This window comes from Lygodium microphyllum, chromosome 14, assembly GCF_053477565.2.
Source record: "Lygodium microphyllum isolate KBCC chromosome 14, Lygodium_microphyllum_v1.1.10, whole genome shotgun sequence".
NCBI classification, from domain to species: domain Eukaryota; kingdom Viridiplantae; phylum Streptophyta; class Polypodiopsida; order Schizaeales; family Lygodiaceae; genus Lygodium; species Lygodium microphyllum.
The window spans coordinates 143,745,313-143,765,702 of record NC_141148.1 but is presented as its reverse complement, the minus strand read 5'-3'; the positions used below and the strand labels follow the sequence as shown (position 1 = coordinate 143,765,702).

The window sequence follows — 20,390 nt, the reverse complement described above, 5'->3', positions numbered from 1 at the left end:
GAATTAGTCATACTTTGATCTCTTTTATGTCTTGACTCCGAACATTCTTGGTGGTCATAATCATCTACTTGCTCGTGTTTCTTCATGCCATCCTTTAGGCATGCCCTCCTGGATATTCATGGAATGAAAAACTTCTTTTGCAATGTAGATTCATTAACCATTGCAAAGGGGTTTGGGAGCCACAGCCTTGATACTTGCCAATTGGCAAGTCAAGCCTCCAAGATAGTGGCCAAACAAGCTAAGAAGAAATAAAACCGACACTAGCAATAATAATAGATTACCCAACCTAGATAATAGCTGTCACAAGACTGTGACAACTATTACCTTTTTGTTGATTTCTTTATTACATATTTTATTTGGTTTTTCTTTTTGGAAGGATCCCTCTTGAAATCTAAACGCCTGAATTGCATGGCCAGTTTGTGAAACGGACAAGAATGTCTAGTGAGTCAAGACTGGACAGTTAAAAGTCCAATATAAGTCTGGAAGAGACTGATGGCACTGTAGATTGACAAGCTTGGAAGAGACTTGTGAAAGTGTATATGGACAAATGTGTTGAAGAACTAGCCTGGAAGAGACTAGTTCAAAGTGAAGATGGACAAATCTTCAAGAGATTAGTCCATGTGGGGTCATCAATGGAAATTCACTTTCAAACGAGCTACATTACAAATTTGGATGTCGCCATAGTCTGCAAAGATGGTCAGAAGACTAGTAGGGATGCAATGGAAGCAACTCCTAAAATTTAGGGAGTTACTATTTTTGGACCCTAGAATCCGTTCCCGTCATTATCTTCGTTTTTGTATGAGGATTAATCCTCTGGTGTGCCGAGGTCAAATTTTGAACCGAGGATGGAGAATTTTAGACCGAAAGGTTTAAATAGGATAATTGTTACATGGATGCCATGTGTCACAATTTGGGCATAAATTCCCAAAAGAGAGAGAGAGAGAGGGCAGCACAAAAACGAGTTTCAATGCATGGGGGGCTCATTTTGGTGAAAGGGAGATGGATTGCTGTCGATGGAGAGCTCTTGAGAGCTGGTCTACCTTGTCTATGATGCACAGAGGCTTGAGCTTGCTTCCTACTCTCTCTCTTTCTCTCCCTGACAGTATGGTTATGCTGCAGAATCAAGGGCCTTTCTTCTGATTCAAGTACAACTGTGTGGGAATATGCTGTTTTTGCATGAGGCAAGAGCCTCCTTTCTCCAGGAACATGAGCATTTGTTTGCAGTTCCCAGCAGGGACAGGTGAGGGTGGTAACCTCACCAAGCAAGTGCCTGAAACAGCACTAAACCAAAACTGATTTTGGACTGTTCAAAGGGTATTTCAGAGCCCAATTGATGTCAATATCAAGGGGCACTTGGCATAGATGATGCAGGACAGTGCAAGGAACAATGAGAGCTGAAAAGAGGTGTCAGAACAGGTCTGAACCAGTAATTACAGTGGGATGAATAGTACAGGGAACAGTAAGAGTTGTAAACAAGTTTCAACCAGTAAATACAGCAGGCTGAAATGGTCAATTCTGCACTCCAACCAGAAGATTCAGACTTGGGCAGATTTTCCCCTCCTAGTCAACTTGATTTGGGTCAATAATTTGGGCATAAATTCCCAAAAGAGAGAGAGAGAGAGGGCAGCACAAAAACGAGTTTCAATGCATGGGGGGCTCATTTTGATGAAAGGGAGATGGATTGTTGTAGATGGAGAGCTCTTGAGAGCTGGTCTACCTTGTCTATGATGCACAGAGGCTTGAGCTTGCTTCCTACTCTCTCTCTTTCTCTCCCTAACAGTATGGTTATGCTGTAGAATCAAGGGCCTTTCTTCTGATTCAAGTACAGCTGTGTGGGAATATGCTGTTTTTGCATGAGGCAAGAGCCTCCTTTCTCCAGGAACAGGAGCAGTTGTTTGCAGTTCCCAGCAGGGACAAGTGAGGGTGGTAACCTCACCAAGCAAGTGCCTAAAACAGCACTAAACCAGATTTGATTTTGTACTGTTCAAAGGGTATTTCAGAGCCCAATTGATGTCAGTATCAAGGGGCACTTAGCACAGATGATGTAGGACAGTGCAGGGAACAATATGAGCTGAAAACAGGTGTCAGAACAGGTCTGAACTAGTAATTACAGTGAGCTGAATAGTACAGGGAACAGTAACAGTTGTAAACGGGTTTCAGAACAGGTTTGAACCAGTAAATACAGCAGGCTGAAATGGCCAATTCTGCACTCCAACCAGAAGATTCAGACTTGGGCAGATTTTCCCCTCCTAGTCAACTTGATTCAGTCAATGGAGACTCCAAGATTGGTTTCGACTGTCCAGGAACAAGTGGCGGAAACGCTAGTTACACAGGCATTGCTAGTTCAGCTTGCCACTTTACAGTAGCTTGGCCTAAATGGACACGGAAACAGTTTTCAGGCTTTACCACAGGTTTTTCCACCGACCTCTGTACATCCTGGGTACTTTGGAGGTGGATCTGTATTTTAGAGTATGGCTGGTTATGCACCTGGAAACCAGATTTATGTACCATGAACAGTGTTTGGGGGTACACCGGGTTTTATGCCAAACCCCATGTATGGCAATATAGGCATGCAGCCTGGATTTCAGGGTGTTCAGGGCAGTTTTGGCATGCCACAGGGCACTTTTGGTATGGCTGGTTATCAAAATCAACAAGCAAGTATTGTGTCTACAAGCCCTGTAGTCAGTGGTCCGACAACTTCCAAGCCATCTGTTAGTGTTCCTATGTTTCAGGCATATCCTACGGACCCTTTGATGGCTCATGAGAAGCCAAAGCCATACAAGGAAGGTGGTGCAGCCATGCAGTTTGACATCTTTCGAGGATTTGAAGATAGGACTAAGGCTCTTTCTTTCTTACAGCAATTTGATGCCGCATTTGCAGGAGGAAACTTTACAGAGCCTTCTAAGGTCTGGAAAGCTGCCACTTTTCTTAAAGACAATGCTAGTCAGTGGTGGAGTACAATGTTGATGCAAGGACAGGCTCCTGCCACTTGGACTTATTTTAAGCAAGTATTTGCTTCTGCTTGGTTGACCAATGAATTTGAGATCGATGTTATGTCAGCTTGGCACAATTTGGATGCATCTAAATGCAAGGATCTGGAAGACTATAACAAGAAGTTTTGGGAGGCTTTACTTCCAGTCACTTCTTACAGGGTTGTGCCATTGACCGAGCAGATAGAGAAATATTGCTGCGGGCTGCCCAAGGAACTCCGGAATTATTGTACAAAGACAAAGGTCACCACTTTGACTCAATTAATTGAGAATGCCACCACATGAAATGCATTATTGTTGGGACAGTCAAGTGGATTTGGGGGCAGCATTAAACATGACAAATCTGAAAAATTTTCAGCAAAGAAGCCATTTGGTAAACAGGTTTATCAGAATTCTCAAAGCACAGGTAAACTTTGGCAGTTCAAGAAGAAACCAGCCAAGTCCTTTGGACAACAATCAAAGGACCAGAAGAAACCTTTTGTACGCAAGTCTCTTGAAGAGAGAAAGGCTTTAATGGCTGAGAGGAAATGCTTTATTTGTGAGCAGACTGGTCATATTGCATCTAACTGTCCGGACAAGAATAAGAGATCAGCTGATGATGATAAAGAGGACAGGAAAGGAAAGAAGCCCAAACCTTCAGCAAGTTTAGTGCCAGATATGCTAGGAGACAAACCACACTCCGATGTTAATGAGCTCTGCAGAGCTTGGGGTAAAGTTAGGGATCAACATGTACTCATTTTCTTTGATCCAGGAGCTAAGGCAAACTTTATCTCACCAGAGTTGGCTTCTACTTTGGGCATCAAAGCAGATGAGATGGGCTACACAACAGAGGCAGGGTTGGCATGTCCTGGCCACTCAGAGTCTGTGACACCCATTCTTGGAAAGCTACGTCTTCATGTACAGTCTTATGTTGATGTAGATGAATTTTATATCATGCCACTTGAAGGCTATGATGTCTTGTTGGGAATGCCATGGATGTTCAGAAAGCATGGTGGATTGGATGCCTTTAACAAGACATTGACTTTGGAACATAGAGGAAAAACTCATGTGCTTGATGTGAAGCTTAAAGGAGAGTCTGTATCGGTTGTATCGGCTTCTGCCATTACATCTGTAATAAAGAATTATCTTTCTGCGTACTTGATTTTTGCACATGATGTCAAGGATAATGATGAGTCAAATTTTTCTATGTTAGATAGAGACAGGTCTGCTTTCTTGTCTCAGTTCAGTGATTGTTTTTCTGACTCATTACCATCACAGTTGCCACCAGATGCCACCAGAGAGGTCTGAGGATCATACAATAGATTTGGTGCCAGGCAGTAGCCCACCAAATAGACCTCCATATAGAGTTAGTGCAGCCCAACAGAAAGAGATATTGAGCCAGGTGAATGAGCTATTGGAAAAAGGGCTGATTCAGCCAAGTTCATCTCCCTTTTGCTCACCAATGTTCTTAGTGCAGAAGAAGGATGGCTCTTGGTGCATGTGCATAGATTATCGAGCGTTGAACAAGAGTACCATCAAGAACAGGTTCCCCATTCCAAGAATTGACGACATCCTCGACCGTTTGGAAGGAGCGTCAATTTTCAGCAGGATAGATTTGAAGAGTGGATACCACCAGATCAGGATTAAGCAAGAGGATGTACATAAGACTGCATTTAGGACCACGTTTGGTCTCTATGAGTTCTTGGTAATGCCATTTGGACTTACTAATGCTCCTGCTACGTTTAATCGAATGATGGACAGGATTTTTCGTCCATACAAGCAGTTTGTTGGTACATTCTTTGATGACATGATTGTCTTTTCAAAGAATGAACAGGAGCATAGAGAACACTTGAAAGCAATCTTTGATGAGCTTTGCAATAATAAGCTGTTTATCAATGGCAAGAAGAGTGAGTTCTTCTTGGAAGAAATCCAGTTTTTGGGGCACATAGTGTCAAAGGATGGTGTCCAAACGGATCCTGCTAAAGTTGAAGCAATTAGAACATGGCCAGATTTGAAGACTGTCCATGATGTTAGAAGCTTCTTGGGTGTGTGTTCTTACTACAGGAGGTTCATTCGCAATTTTGCATAGATTGCTTCACCTTTACATGCTTTACAGAAGAAAGGAGTCTCTTTCCAGTGAACACAAAAAGAGATTTCAACTTTTAATCTTCTTAAAGAAAAGATGACTTCTAGTCCAGTGATCATTCTGCCAGATCTTAGAAAGTCATTTGTTGTCCAGTGTGACGCATGTGGCAATAGCATTGGTGCAGTGTTAATGCAAGATGGTCAGGTAGTGGCTTATGAAAGCAGAATCTTGCAAGGGCCAGAGAAGACTATGCAAGTCTATAAGAAAGAATTGCTGGCTGTGATTCATGCACTTTCTTATTGGAAACACTACCTACTTGGGGCAGATTTTGTTGTCCAAACAGATCATCAGACATTGCGTTATTTCTTAACTCAAACTAAGTTGTCAGAAAAGCATATGCGTTGGGCAAACTTTTTGTCAATGTTCCATTTTCAGATTGTGCATGTGGAGGACAAAAAAAATGTTGTGGCTGATGCTTTGTCAAGGAAGCCACAAATTTCAGCTGTGTCAATTCCTTATCATCATGAGCTTGATGATATGAAGGAACAGTATGCTGATGATGAAGATTTTGCAAGGATCTTTGATCAGCTTGTCAATGGACAACATCATGAGCATTATCTTCTCAAGGATGGTTTCATGTTGATGCATGGTAGACTATGTGTGACTATGCCATTGAGACGAAAAGTTATGACAGAGAGTCATTCTCCACCGTATGCAGGGCATCGTTGTATTGATGCAATAATCAAGGCAGTAGAGACATTCTTTTATTGGCCTACTTTGAGAAGAGACGTGGATGCTTTTGTGCGGCAGTGTTTGATTTGCCAGAAGGTCAAGTTTGGCAGGCAAAAAGCACCAAGGCTTTTACAGCCATTGCCTATTCCAGATAAACCATGGAAAAGCATAGCTATGTATTTTATCTTTGATCTTCCAAGGACACAGACAGGAAATGATGGGATATGGACTATTATTTGTAGGTTTAGCAAACAGGCTCATTTCATTCCTGTCAAGAAGATAAAACCACATCAGATGGCACGCTTGTTTATGTGCAATGTCTTCAAGTATCATGGTATGCCACAGTCTATTGTCAGTGACCGTGATCCATGGATGACAAGTCTATTCTGGAGAGGCATATTTGAGAACATGGGCACAACGCTTAAGTTCTCATCGTCATTTCATCCACAGACTGATGGACAGTCAGAAGAGGTAAATTCTATTGTTTTGGATCTGCTTAAGTACTGTGTCAGAGCACAAGTCAAAGTGGGAGCAGTATTTGCCTTTGGTCGAGTATGCATACAATAATACTATGCATTCATCAATAGGCAAAGCCCCTTTTGAAATTGTTGAAGGTGGTAAAAAGGTTCCTCCCATTTTGCATATAAAGGATAAGATCTTTCACGCAGATCAGTATGTGCAGAGTATGGGTGAAATGTATCAAAAAGTTAAGCATGCCCTTGAAAGGACTCGAGCAAAGCAAAAGAAAGCTGCTGATCATCACCGTCGTGAATTGATATTTTCACTCGGTGATTGGGTACTGTTGCGGTTTGAAAAGGCACACTTAAAGAAGCGGAAAGGCAAGGAAAGTCTTTTCACTAAGCTTAGTATGCGATACTATGGGCCTTTTCAAGTAACAGAGAATTAGTGATGTCAGCTATAGGCTGAAATTGCCTGACAATTGGAAGATTCATAATGCTTGCCATGTAAGTCTTCTTAGACCTTAAGTGGCACATCAAGTGGGTGATGTGCCAGAAGATATGCCAACTGAGGAACAGCCCGAAGTTGAGAAACTTGATGAAATTCTTGTTCCAGAACAGGTATTGACACACAAAGAAAGGAAAGTGAAAGGCAAGGTTGCTAGAATGTATTTGGTTAAGTTCAAGAACTATCCAGCTATAGATGCTAAGTGGATGGATGAAGGTGAACTTACAGAGTCGCGTAATATGTTGGAACTTTACCTTGAAGCATTTCGCTTGCAACCTACCTTGACCCCTTGTATCTCTAAGCTAAAATAGATTGTCAAAGTGACAATTGCTTAAGAAAGAAATTATGTACAGAAACAGATTTTGTACAGGTTAACACTTATTGTGTCCATATGGTTTTCTCAGTGCTAAAGAAGTAAGTATTGCTTGCAAGAACACAGTTTTTACTTCTATTGGATTGAATACATGTTGTAACAATGGTTACTCGATCGGGCATGTATTCTGTGAATTGACTTAGTGGAGATATCATTTTGATGTACCGGCCACTAGATCTCTACTCAGGGTGATGTGGATTCATCAAATGAGAATCTGCCGCTATGGAGATATCATTGTGGTGTACCAGCCACTATATCTGAAAACAGTGATGTGGAGTCACATGATGATAGTCTGCCATGTTTCACAGTTAGAACATACATGTGTTAACAGTGTGTTCAGTTCACAATGTTGACTGATAGCATGTATGTATGACATTCATGCAAACGAGGACGTTTGCGATTTCGAGAGGGAGGTATGTCACAAGACTGTGACAACTATTACCTTTTTGTTGATTTCTTTATTACATATTTTATTTGGTTTTTCTTTTTGGAAGGATCCCTCTTGAAATCTAAATGCTTGAGTTGCATGAAACGGACAAGAATGTCTAGTGAGTCAAGACTGGACAGTTAAAAGTCCAATATAAGTCTGGAAGAGACTGATGGCACTGTAGATTGACAAGCTTGGAAGAGACTTGTGAAAGTGTATATGGACAAGTGTGTTAAAGAACTAGCCTGGAAGAGACTAGTTCAAAGTGAAGATGGACAAATCTTCAAGAGATTAGTCCATGTGGGGTCATCAATGGAAATTCACTTTCAGATGAACTAAATTACAAATTTGGATGTAGCCATAGTCTGCAAAGATGGTCAGAAGACTAGTAGGAATGCAATGGAAGCAACTCTTAAAATTTAGAGAGTTACTATTTTTGGACCCCAGAATTTGTTCGCGTCATTATCTTCGTTTTTGTATGAGGATTAATCCTCTGGTCTGTGCCGAGGTCAAATTTTGAACCGAGGATGGAGAATTTTAGACCGAAAGGTTTAAACAGGAAAATTGTTACATGCATGCCATGTGTCACAATTTGGGCATAAATTCCCAAAAGAGAGAGAGGGCAGCACAAAAACGAGTTTCAATGCATGGGGGGCTCATTTTGGTGAAAGGGAGATGGATTGCTGTCGATGGAGAGCTCTTGAGAGCTGGTCTACCTTGTCTATGATGCACAGAGGCTTGAGCTTGCTTCCTACTCTCTCTCTTTCTCTCCCTGACAGTATGGTTATGCTGCAGAATCAAGGGCCTTTCTTCTGATTCAAGTACAACTGTGTGGGAATATGCTGTTTTTGCATGAGGCAAGAGTCTCCTTTCTCCAGGAACATGAGCATTTGTTTGCAGTTCCCAGCAGGGACAGGTGAGGGTGGTAACCTCACCAAGCAAGTGCCTGAAACAGCACTAAACCAAAACTGATTTTGGACTGTTCAAAGGGTATTTCAGAGCCCAATTGATGTCAATATCAAGGGGCACTTGGCATAGATGATACAGGACAGTGCAAGGAACAATGAGAGCTGAAAAGAGGTGTCAGAACAGGTCTGAACCAGTAATTACAGTGGGATGAATAGTACAGGGAACAGTAAGAGTTGTAAACAGGTTTCAGAACAGGTCTGAACCAGTAAATACAGCAGGCTGAAATGGTCAATTCTGCACTCCAACCAGAAGATTCAGACTTGCGCAAATTTTCCCCTCCTGGTCAACTTGATTTGGGTCAGTAATTGTACTGTTATGCTGTCAAATTTCACCCAGAATAGATAAAAGACAGCCCATTGTACTTTCTTTTTCAAAAATAAAGAAATGCTGCAAGGGGCGCCTAACTTAGGGGACAACAAGGTGTATGTGTTGCAACAGGAGCATTCTAGCTTCCTGTATTTCTTCTTGATTTTGTGTCTTTAAGTTCAGGTAAAGTGGGCAACTGTTAAATTGGGTGAAAGAATTTATTTATTTTGGTTGTACACTACCGCCCTTCCCAGTGAACAGGCCAGTTTACAATAGCTGGAAAACGCGGTTATTTTTTAATTAGCACTTGTCCATAGAATGTTCCCTACATCTGACCCAAGGGAGGGAAGCCTAATTACATTCAAACATTCGTGCTTAGGGATTAGGAGTACCTGACATCCTAGTCTCTTCCATCACTTCATTTCTTGTTTTAATAAGATATGCCATGCTTTCATTCATCAAGTGAGCTTAAGATCCAAGGCTACATTCAGTCCTACACCTACAGAGCTGCCTATGGCACACGAACTAGCTGAAAGCTTTTACTGGTTCAGGAAATACAGGGTTGAGACAGCTGGTTTCAAAGATTCTACAGCTTTTACTGGTTCAGGAAATACACAGCTGGTTCCAAAGATTCTACCACACTACATGAAACGTACATTCCAACATCTAAGTCAGTGGTCTCCTTGCATTAATGGACCTCCTGAGAGAATGAATGTTCTAACATGGTAGAAACAATCCCAAAATGGACTACAAATCTGATCCCAGGTGGACTCAAACTTGAAAATTTGGGGAGAGAGAGAGAGAGAGAAAGGGGGGTTGGGAGGACGATTAAGCAAAAGTGGGTAAAGGGACAAGCGATGGTGGCTCATGAAAGAGAGCTTGAAGACCATGATTATGACGGCAGTCATGATAGAAACACACGCACAGAGAGAGAGAGAGAGATCTCCAGACACTTTGCTAGGCTTAATGCTGAAACAGTGATCTTCTTCACGATCGTTACAGCCAATACTGTCAAGCCCCAGTCAAGATCGTTATAGCCAATACTCACAAACCACAAGAAATAAGTATAACCTCGCCTTTCAAGGCAAAGGGTCAAAAAATCAACTCCAAAAACTCGTCCCTTACCCACCAACCCCGGTCAGGTACGACTCTGTAAGAGCTTCTGTTTACAACGAACTTTATAACGGTACCGTTCTCTGTTATAACCTGAAAGTTTGATCCAATACTCGTAAAACAGGTAGTTAGAAGCATCACTCCTACGATGGATCACAAACATGAGCCACAGAAAAAATCCAATACCAATACCATTCAACAGGCGTATAAAAAAATGGAGAGACCACCCAGCTCAGGTGGTTCCTTACATGATCTGGCCACCATTAGATCTGAGAAATCGTATAAGCGTCTGTTTTGCTGTATGCTTTTCTTTGACCCTTGTGCCTTCATGCTATGATGGTGAGGATGATTCAGACAGGTTAAAAACACACTGATCGTTTCAAGCAGGCCTTTAGGACCTTCCAGAATCAGCTGCTGTACATAAAGATCACCCCCCTAAACTTGCCACAGCTGCTTGCAGCAATAACAGCAGGAACTCTGGACACACTGACAATTCAATGGCAGTACTTTCCCTCCACGGCATATTGAACTCTCCAAAGATTATCAACAGAACAGAATCCTCTATCAAAACCTATCATCCAAGCGATCCGCTACTTTCAGCGTGTTCAGGCTGCCAAAAATCATTAGTAAACAGGGTCTAAAAAGTAACAAATGTGTCTATCTTACAAGCCAACCCACTTGACCCATCTGAAAACTCTTCCAATTCCCAAAGGCAAACCATAATCCATGACTACAGCTGGCTCTTCCCTGGCATTCTTTGCTTTCGTCCAAACATAAACACCCCTCTCTTGTTTGCTGCCAGGAACAGTATTGTCCAAGATAAATGCAACAACAAATGCTACCACCATATTCATGGATAGGAGGGTGTTCAGAATGAAGTTCAGCTGCAGCAGGAAACAAGCAAGCTTGTGATTATCATTAGCAAGCTTGTGATTATCATTACAGCTCTAAAACTGTGATTCAATCTTCCTTGCACTAACTTTAACTATGGAAGATATTTTCACTTTTGTGCAATTTACTGACTGAAAAACAGCATGACAGAAGTAAACATGTGGATGAGCAAAGAGATTTGCAGCATGCGCAAGTTTTGAAGGGTATCAATGAATTTTGCTAAATTCTAAACAGTCCACCTATTTTTTGAACCATATCAATGGATGTTCACAACTCATAATGACCAAGCTTTATTATATGCTAAATTCTAAACAGTCCACCTATTTTTTAAACCATGCTGTATCCCTGAGTCTCAACACAAGGCAAGCTACAAACGGTTTTAGGCCTCATCCTTGAGGGTTCTCGATGCCTAAACAGTACACAGGAGTTTGGGAGGCACTATAAGAACCAACAGGCAACAACAATTTTGTGTAAGGATATCGTGATGGCATACTTTCAATTAAAAAGGCAATCTCTATTTAATGTAAGACTATCGAGAAGGTGCCTATACATATAGCTAAGAGGTTTCAACTCACCTTTCTGCCATCTTTACCTGAACTTGCTTTGCTTTCTGCTTGATCTCAACCTACCTAGGAGGTTAAAAGGCTACACAATGCGTGAAGCGCATCCTATGTGCATAACAAACAGACAGGTGTCACAGTCAATCTTGGCCCTTGTAGAAACTAGACTGGAATCACTGTTATATCCTTTGCTCCATTTTTCTTATAACAACCCACCTCAGGAACTGCAGTGGGTTTGTTGGGTTGTAGAGTAAGTTTCTTCTTGTAATTGGAGTACTGTTGAGATAATGGGAATCTGACATATAGATCAATCATTGGTGTGCTAAGTCCTAGCAGAATAAAAATCCCGTTCTCCTTTTGTGAGGTTGGTTCTGCTTATATCATCTCAGCACTGATGCACAACCAAAACGTTGCACTTACCTAGCAAATGGATCTTGGATGCAAAAATAGCATTACTGCACATCAATTGCCTGTCTTAAATAATGCATTCAGAGCAAGACAAAATTCATGACCTGTGCTAGTTATTAATAATAAGCATGTTGTGTGCTACAGGTCTTGATCATCTATTCTCATGAGGAATTCCAAGACCGAGGCTGCTCCATAATGAGCAGGATGTGTGCTTCTATTTGTACAGACCTGGTGCTTGAGATATGTACACAGTCTGCATTGGATCATCTTAAGTCAATAAAACTCAGGCTTCCCAATCTTACAAAAGATATCTAACAGCAAGCTAGTCCCCCCTAATAATTCTCACATTCACACCTTTTTATACAACCCACAAAACCTGGCAAGTTCTGCTGCAGTGAATGAGATTGCAGACAGAGGCCAGAGATGCAAAAAGCCCATCAAATAGTAAATCAATTGGTTGCATTACCAAACTACTCATTGAAGGAAAACAGCATATGTGAAACCACTACATTTGAGATTTCTTTCAATGAGTGAAAGTCTTAGGACTTACCCCAAGGAAGCTAGTATGAATTGGTCCATGAGAAGCAACAGTGTAAGGCTGCAGGTTGCTCGGAACAGTTGCAATAGAGTCCGCACTAACACCATAGTCTTGAAAGTATGTAGGAATTGACAACGATAGAAAAAGAGCAAGCCCTACAATCATAACATTCCGGGAGCTTCCGGTTTCACTATACCGAAGATTTGAAAGACCCAGAGCTGCTAACATGGCCCACATAACACAAAGAAGACCAGCAACAATCACTTGTGGGATTGAGGCAATGAATGCTCCAACCTTACCTGCAAGAAGTAGTATTTAGCTCCTAAGCACACAAATTTGAACTGAAAAGGCATCAATCCAGCCTTCCCAATCAAACATCAAAAAGACCCCATTAAGCATTGCATTTTTAGAAAAAAACCATGGGAAACATGAACACCGAACAGTGGATCTTTCTGAAGCTCTTGCCCCTTTTTTTTATAAGAGAACATAAAACTCAAAGAACAAAAAATAGCAGCTGAGATTTTCTTGATGAAGTACAATCTGCTGAGGACTGGCAGCAATTCTTGTCTTCAAACTTTTTCTCTGTTCCCTCATGTTGTATAGTTTTTTGACTGCTACTGTTCATTTAGCTATTACTATCATTATTTTTTGCTACTATTTGTTTCACTAATACAAGAAGTGTTTTCGGGGGCAAAGGAATACTCACCAATTACTGACACCACAATCAACACACAAGCTCCGAACTCAACAGCCCGACGACTTCCCATCTTCGTTACAGCAATGGTGTGCACATTCTCAGTGAGTGTTGCTGCACCAGTGCCAATGCCCCAAAGACCAGCAAGTGCACTTGTAACACCCTCCATACCAATACCCCTGCTCACAACACCAGGAGTTGGAGCCCTTGAAGCCACTAACAGCGACGATGCATGGTAAGATCCAACCTGCACATACATGAGAGAACTTGGTAACTGAGGAAAGACATCCTAGTAGTAGTAACACCTTGCACTTAAAGAAGAAAAGTGGGTGATTCAGATCCTAGTAGACAGTCACTAATTTGAAGAAAATTGCTGAATCAGAAACAGGAATTTTTAGAGAGTGGTGGAAGATTCATTTGTGTATGGTTGAAATTCCACCTCACTCTCTTGGCCAGGCTTTCCAAGCACCCCCCCACAGTGGGAGTGCTGCCCCCATTTAGAACATGCATCTCATTTTGTCCACCTTTTCCTACAATCCTGTTATGAGGCCTTTTATAAAACATTCTTTTGCATTACAAGTGCAGGTTTGCGAAATAGACTTACAGAGTCTACAGTGGCAATGATGGAAACAACAATCATCACAAAAGATGTTTTGTAATGGAAGGTTGGCATGCCCCATTGAAATGGATATGGAAATCGTATCCAAGCAGCAGTCCTCAAGGCATTTGAAGTATCAGTGCGACAGTTTTTCATAGTATATGCATGTCTCCTGCAACTTTCTGAAACGATATTTGAAATGGGAACACTAAAGTCGCAATCTTTGTAAGTGTACGCTCCTGTTGCAGTAAGCAAAAATGCATATGCCCAAGTGATCACAAATCCAAGAGGAACCTGCAAAGAAATACAGGAAAATAATCATGTCAAAAGTTGAAGTGCAGAGTTGAATGAGTGATCAAAAGAACAGGGCCCAAGAAACCTACGGCATAAACTTGGAATATACGATGGCCCAGTATTGATACTTTCCGCAGGTACTGCAAACATGAAAGGAAAGAGAAAACTAATCTGAGAAACACACCTGCAAAACACATCTGTACTGTTCAATTGCTTCACAGCAGAGCACAATTATGACAAGAGGTTCATGCACTCACAAGTGCAAAAAAGACAATCACTATGATTTGAGGGAGGCCAATCTCTACACAGGTACCCACTATTGGGAAACCATATGTGAAAAAGGAGAGACCAACTGCTGCCACAGTTGGTGCAACCACCACAGGATTGATTAGCCTGCAATAAATGAGAAAGCATCCAATTTATATTTCACCATAAACGAAAACAAACTGGAAATAAAAGATTCTCTTGACAAAAGAAGCCAGTGACCGAAAGAGATGGATTCATAACAAACTTTTGGCATTGGCTGACTGCCTCTATCTGTCCTCCTTTTCTCAAGAAGTGAGTGTCCTCTCTTGCCTGCAAGATATCACAGCCCATTGACAGGATTGAAGTGGGCTCATCATGGTCCATAATTGAAGCCAGTGGTTCTAGTTCTTCAATATCAACCTCAGTGAGAATGGTCATCCATGTGAATCTTTAGGAGTCCTTTTTTGGGACCATTTTCTGCATGCACCCTTGCAAAAATACTATATTGCAATGCACACGTTGGGGGAGTTTAGCCAGATAGTGATACATATCCTACTATATGTTGATTAACTTCAATTTGTACTCATATAACTTCAAGGAGAATGGCATCAAATGTGCATCTAGAGTCACCTTTTCAAGACCATTTTCTACGTGCACCCTCACAGGTACACTATATTGCAATCCACTAACATATTTGGGGTAATTTAGCCAGATAGTAACATCTGTTCTGTTACATGTAGCTCACTATTATACTGAAATGGACTTATCAGAAAAGACCAAGTATGAACAAAAAGCTAATGATTTACTTGTGGATAAATTAATAAAGATCACCAAAGTGTGCTAAAGTGAAGGACGAGCCATATAGGACAGACAGGCAACAGAGTTATGAGATGGTGGAAGGCTGCAGTCGTTGATGGACAGGAAGCACAGATGGATGTTGCAAAGTCTGGTGAGAGAAGGTTAGAAGGATGGCAAGCATGAAAAGCAGTTGTCACATGGACACTCCCTTTCAAACTTCACAGACAGGCCACTGGCTGTAACAATCAACTACAAGTCAGCCATAAGGACAGCTGACTGCCAAACACAAAGCTTTCCAAGTCTTGATCATTGTACCATTCTTCCTAGGATTTCTAGGAACCATTTGCTTCTTGCAGTCATTATAGCATTGCCCCTACATGCAGACTTAACTCAATGTCTTCTTTAAGGCAAATGTGTCTTGCTCTCTTGTACATAGCACTTCTGTAAGACTGGAGCAAACCAGGCCTCATACTCATGGCTCATGAAAATCTTATTCACTGTAGTCAATGGAAGTTTCAGACAAGAATGTGTGTGCATTCCCATTCCCTGCATCTTGTGCCTGCCATCATTTTCCTGCTCTTTGGCAAAACTCTGCTCTACATGCACTCACATACTAAAGCTAGGTCATTATGTGGAGTGACAAAGATCTGGTATGTTTCACTAGACAATGTCTTGCACAGCTGCATTTTGCAACTGCAAGGCTACAAGGAACTGCATGAAAGAATTGTGTTGCTGCCTGCGGCTGTCTTTTCCATCTTGCAAAGCTGGCAGCACCTTTGTTTCTGCATCTAGCAGGCTGGCAGTGGCCAAAATTCACCTGGCAAGGCTGTTTACAGCTGCATTTTCAGCTTTCCAATGCTCCACAGAAACTAATAAATAGTGAATAATGCATTTTGACATCTGAGGGTCTCTCTCTGTAGGGTTTCAGCCTCAGAAGGACAGGTGGAGCTCAGTAGAGGCTGCTGGTACAGAATTTCTGCTGGCCACACTTACATTGTTACTGCTAGAGGGCTAGCAAGGCAGCTTTTCCAGACCTAAGGAAGAACAGCAGCAGCATTCTCTGATCTTTTTCTGTGCTTGGAAATGCTGCATCTCAGCTTAGAGCTCCTGCATTTTGGCTCAGAGCTGCTTTGTTTTGCACCAATAATGCTAGAACTACTGTGTTATTTATCAGGATATGTTTTACTTGTGGCCAAGGTTTGAGGCTCACTGTGTACTGAAGCTGACAAGATTTGGGTTTTGTACCTTGGACCAGTCACCCAGATTGGCTTCTAATCCCTCTCAAGCTACAAGGCAACTGCAACTGCAAGGCAACCAGCCCATCTTTGGAGACATGGTGCGAAGGTAGAAACTTTAAGGGCATTCCAACCTGTGCTGCTTGCAGAATCCAGAGACAGCCTATGCAAGACAATCAATTTCATGCTGATGTACACCACCCTGCTCCTGGGAGTCCAAATTTGGAGTCATTTTCTACCTATATCTAAATTTAATCTTAAGTTGTGATTCTTAAATTAAGAGTTACTTCAAAATCACTTTGATCAGATTTATTTTAGCAACACTATTGCTGTAATCAACGCTGTCAGAAAATAACAGAATTCTTCCACACAATTGTTCTGTCACTCTCAATTCAACTAGCTGTTTGCATGTTACACTATTAACTCAAATCAACCAAATGTTACTTCAAATATGCAACCCAAGCAAGAACGTGAAGTAGCCTGTCCCTCATACTTGTGCTTTAGAAAAGGAACGAGCAAATGCAAAAACAGAATTATGAAGGAACCAGTTTAGACACACCTCAGCAGAATCCCCATCAACCCTGAGTAGCCCAAAAACATTTGGAATAATGAACCCACAATGATTGCTCCTTGCAGCTCCCTCATGGTACTTCTGAACCTCTGCACCTCAATTGGTAAAGACATAACTTTATACCAAGTAACAAGTGTCACAAAATAATATGACATCAAAGACGTCTACAAAAAGTGGTACTTCTCAAAAATGACCCTCGTAGCATCAGAAAGGAAAGGAGCTTACATTGTTTCCTATACTCGAAAAATCTGATGAGTTGATAATTGCAAGAGCAGGTGCCAAATAGACAAAAGAAGCACCTTGGATTAGAGGTAATCTTGAGCCAAAATACGAATGCAGTAGTGTCGTGATCCCAGAAACCATGAACACAGTTGAAACTACATAGGCAGTATCCTTCTGAGAAAAGAACAGCCAATCAGCAAAGTCACAACAAAGCTCTTGTCTCCACCACATAGACACTTATGCCATATATTTACTAAAACTTACAAAATGCGCAAAATTGAGCTCAACTTACATCATCACCTCCCATTGCTGGCACAATGACAAGTGGAATCAAAATCAGCGAACCAATCATAGAAAAATAATGTTGAATTCCATAGAGGACAAGAGGAACTGCACATAATTAAACACCTTGTCAGTAAGGGAAGAAGAGGTTCATATATAGCATGATTAGATTTCGTAACTTATGGCAGCATCTGAACATCTCTGTTTTAAGAGTTTTTATCAGTACAACTAATATTTGCAGCCTGGATAAGGATGACCCGTTTTGCAAAACATCAAAAGCAGTTTCAGTTGCTGAATAGCATGGACTTATTTGAACCATGGTAACCATGAAACGTGATTGAACAGGAGTGCAACATAAAACGCATTTCACTGATGAGAGGTTTCTGTACGCAACATTTTGGAACTCTGTTTCACTCCAAGGGGAAAAAACAAATCTATGAAACAACTGTTGAATATTTTCATTTTAAATGTGTTATTTTGCCATTTCATGTGGCATTTCACATAGGGTATACCCAAGGACAAAATGTTTCATGCTGAAATGCAACTTTTCAGGGGTGAAATGTTCGGCAGTTACCTTGAATTGAATAGCATATACTACACATATCCAAGAGAGCAACAAGTCCTACAAAACTGAGACAAGTGGTTGCTCCAATAGAAGGACCATATATGGTAATCCAAACCAGCACAATTAATTGTTCTCAGAAAAAGTCTGCAATACCAGCTCTTTGGAGTAAGCTAACCAATGAGAAGTCACCATGCATCTTGAATGATTCAGTCCAAACACATGCAACAAAATGTTTTGTGTCATCATGTCAAAAGGCATAATGCACATCAGGAAACCCTAGAAAACAGCAGATGAACAACTCTAAAAACAACCAAGAATAGTTTTGATGATCATTAAGAAAAGGGACACAAAGGGACAAGTAGAGTGCACACTCTACCAGGTCCACCCACCTCATCATGAGGTGAGTATCCCAATCCACCAGCTATACCCAAAATTAAAGCATGCATTAAAACTAAATCATCATGCATTAATACCTAATTTTACTCCTTTAAAACAGCCCCAAAAGGCTTTATTTATGTAAAAGGCATTTACTTTACTCAATAAGATAAATGCCCAAAAATCCCCCACAAAAGGAAATGTTGTGGGCATCCATCAACTTATCACTCTCCTTCTCCCCGAGTGTTCCTTCACCTATTATCCTCCCTTGTTGTCCACAACTGCACCAAGAGCTGCTGCCATCAACAAGAGCTAATGCCCACCACATAGGAGGTGGCTGCACTGTCCTCCAAAGGCTGCTATCACCTGCCACCCTGACCTCCAAAGGCTGCCACTGGTTGCTGCCCTACCCAAAAGTGACATCATCAACCCCAGATTGACAATGCCATCTGCCACATCAGCCTCACCAGTTTACTGCATGTAATTTGCAGCAGTTGGTTGTGTTTTGTTGCCACCAGGCTGGAAAGTTGTCACCATCATCATCTTCATTGACTGCTTCTGGTGGAGCTCTGTTTCAGCCAGCACAACTTGCATTTTGCTGCTCAGAGTCATCTTCAATATCCTGCTGATTAGAAGGATTGTGTTTTGCATTGTTTGCTGCTGCCATATTATTCATCCCGCACTATTGAGTGTCTTCGTTGACATCCTATTGCCCAAAGGATTGTGTTTCACTTCCTCCATGCTCCTTCCACAAGTCCTGCCACCTTTCATCCGCCAAGACAGTGCAAACTACGAAGATATGCTAGGGTTTGCACTAAGGAAACACAAAAAGTACAACCACCACTGAAACACAGAGACTCAAAGGTTGATGTGCAAAACTCAAACCCTAAAGGTAAAACTCAAAACTCAAAATGCAAAACGCAAAACACACAAACACAATTAGAGAAGAGAGAGAAGTTTGAAGTGAATGAGTGAATATCGTAAATGAATGAGAGAATGTACACAATGCTCAAGGGTAGAGCTGTCCAACAACCGGTGGCTCTCATGGGAGCAAGCTGAGGGAGGTGCCGATGTGTATCATCCACCGGAGACAAATCCCGAATACAACAACCACCAGTCGAAGCAAAGGCTGATGAAGAAAAGTGCTGAAAACACAAAAACGACCTGAAGTAGATAATGGAAGCTGGGCACCGACAACAATGGGAGGCTAGGCAAAAACTATAGACCACATAGCAGCAATCATTGAGGGCTAGACAGTTAGTTGAAGAGGGATGATGGGCTAAAACCTACAAGACAAGGATAGGGCTGAATGGTGGACACCTTGTCTATTTATAAACGTGGAAGAATCCTCCCAAATTAGGGTTTTGCATGTGGGACACAAACTCTCTAGAGCTGTAGAAATTACATGGCACAGTCGACAAAATCTAAGCAAGGAGTAAAGGACACACAGCAAATATCGGAAGAACAAAGACTACTTTAATTTCAAACGAGCTGATACAAAGATAGCTCTGCCCGCCTGTACGCTTCCACTATGAAGCTTAGATAGCGATCCAAATAGATGATAGGCAAAGAGCTTAGGGTAGTTGGAAGAACTTTAATTGGGTGAAAGATAGATTGACGATGGCTTTAATAGCTCGGGAAGGTAGTCTAGTCAGCATGTCCGACCATATTATGAACCTTCCCTAGTCGGCTAGGGAATATTCCCTTTACTATTGAGGGAGGGTCCCTAATAACTCCCACACTCTGCAACTCCTCCATCAAGTCACACACATAGTGATACTGGATCTCACCTACCCAATCTGAGTCACAATTTCCCATAAGAGCACTTCCGATATTGTATGTGATATTATAGTCAAGAGTTCCCTTCAAGTATCTGAGCACCCGCATCCTAGCTTTCCAATGACTTTCTCGTGGTTTGTTTGAGAACTTGCTCAAAACACAAACAGTAAAACTAATATCTAGCCTAGTGTTACACAAGTAGATGAGGCTGCCAACCAACCTCCTATACCTCCCAATATTTGCTAGTGCTGATGTATCCTCAATGGATAACTTCACATTGACCTCCATAAGTGTAGCTATCTCCTTACACTCGATCGTGCCAAACGCTTTTAAGATCTCCCATGCATACTTCTTTTGAGAGAGAAAGATTTTGCCAAGCACTTGCTAAACTCT

The 20,390-nt window shown here is 41.5% G+C and overlaps 1 protein-coding gene and 1 pseudogene across 1 annotated transcript in view; one reads left to right on the top strand and one right to left on the bottom strand.

The window, feature by feature from the left end:
• The window catches only part of LOC148026194 (uncharacterized), a 124,267-nt pseudogene extending 122,074 nt beyond the window's left edge, over positions 1-2,193 (top strand).
• A 7,656-nt stretch (positions 2,194-9,849) lies between these two features.
• Positions 9,850-20,390, bottom strand: part of LOC148026193 (nucleobase-ascorbate transporter 12-like) — a 30,352-nt gene continuing 19,811 nt past the window's right edge. Inside the window, exons 2-10 of the mRNA XM_087693469.1 lie at positions 17,289-17,386; positions 17,000-17,170; positions 16,763-16,863; positions 14,182-14,317; positions 14,014-14,064; positions 13,637-13,924; positions 13,045-13,279; positions 12,351-12,637; positions 9,850-10,825 (exon numbers count right to left, since the gene is read on the bottom strand). Of these exons, the coding sequence (XP_087549595.1) occupies positions 10,604-10,825; positions 12,351-12,637; positions 13,045-13,279; positions 13,637-13,924; positions 14,014-14,064; positions 14,182-14,317; positions 16,763-16,863; positions 17,000-17,170; positions 17,289-17,386 (1,589 nt within the window). The 3' untranslated portion in view covers positions 9,850-10,603. The remainder of the gene's footprint in view (positions 10,826-12,350; positions 12,638-13,044; positions 13,280-13,636; positions 13,925-14,013; positions 14,065-14,181; positions 14,318-16,762; positions 16,864-16,999; positions 17,171-17,288; positions 17,387-20,390) is intronic.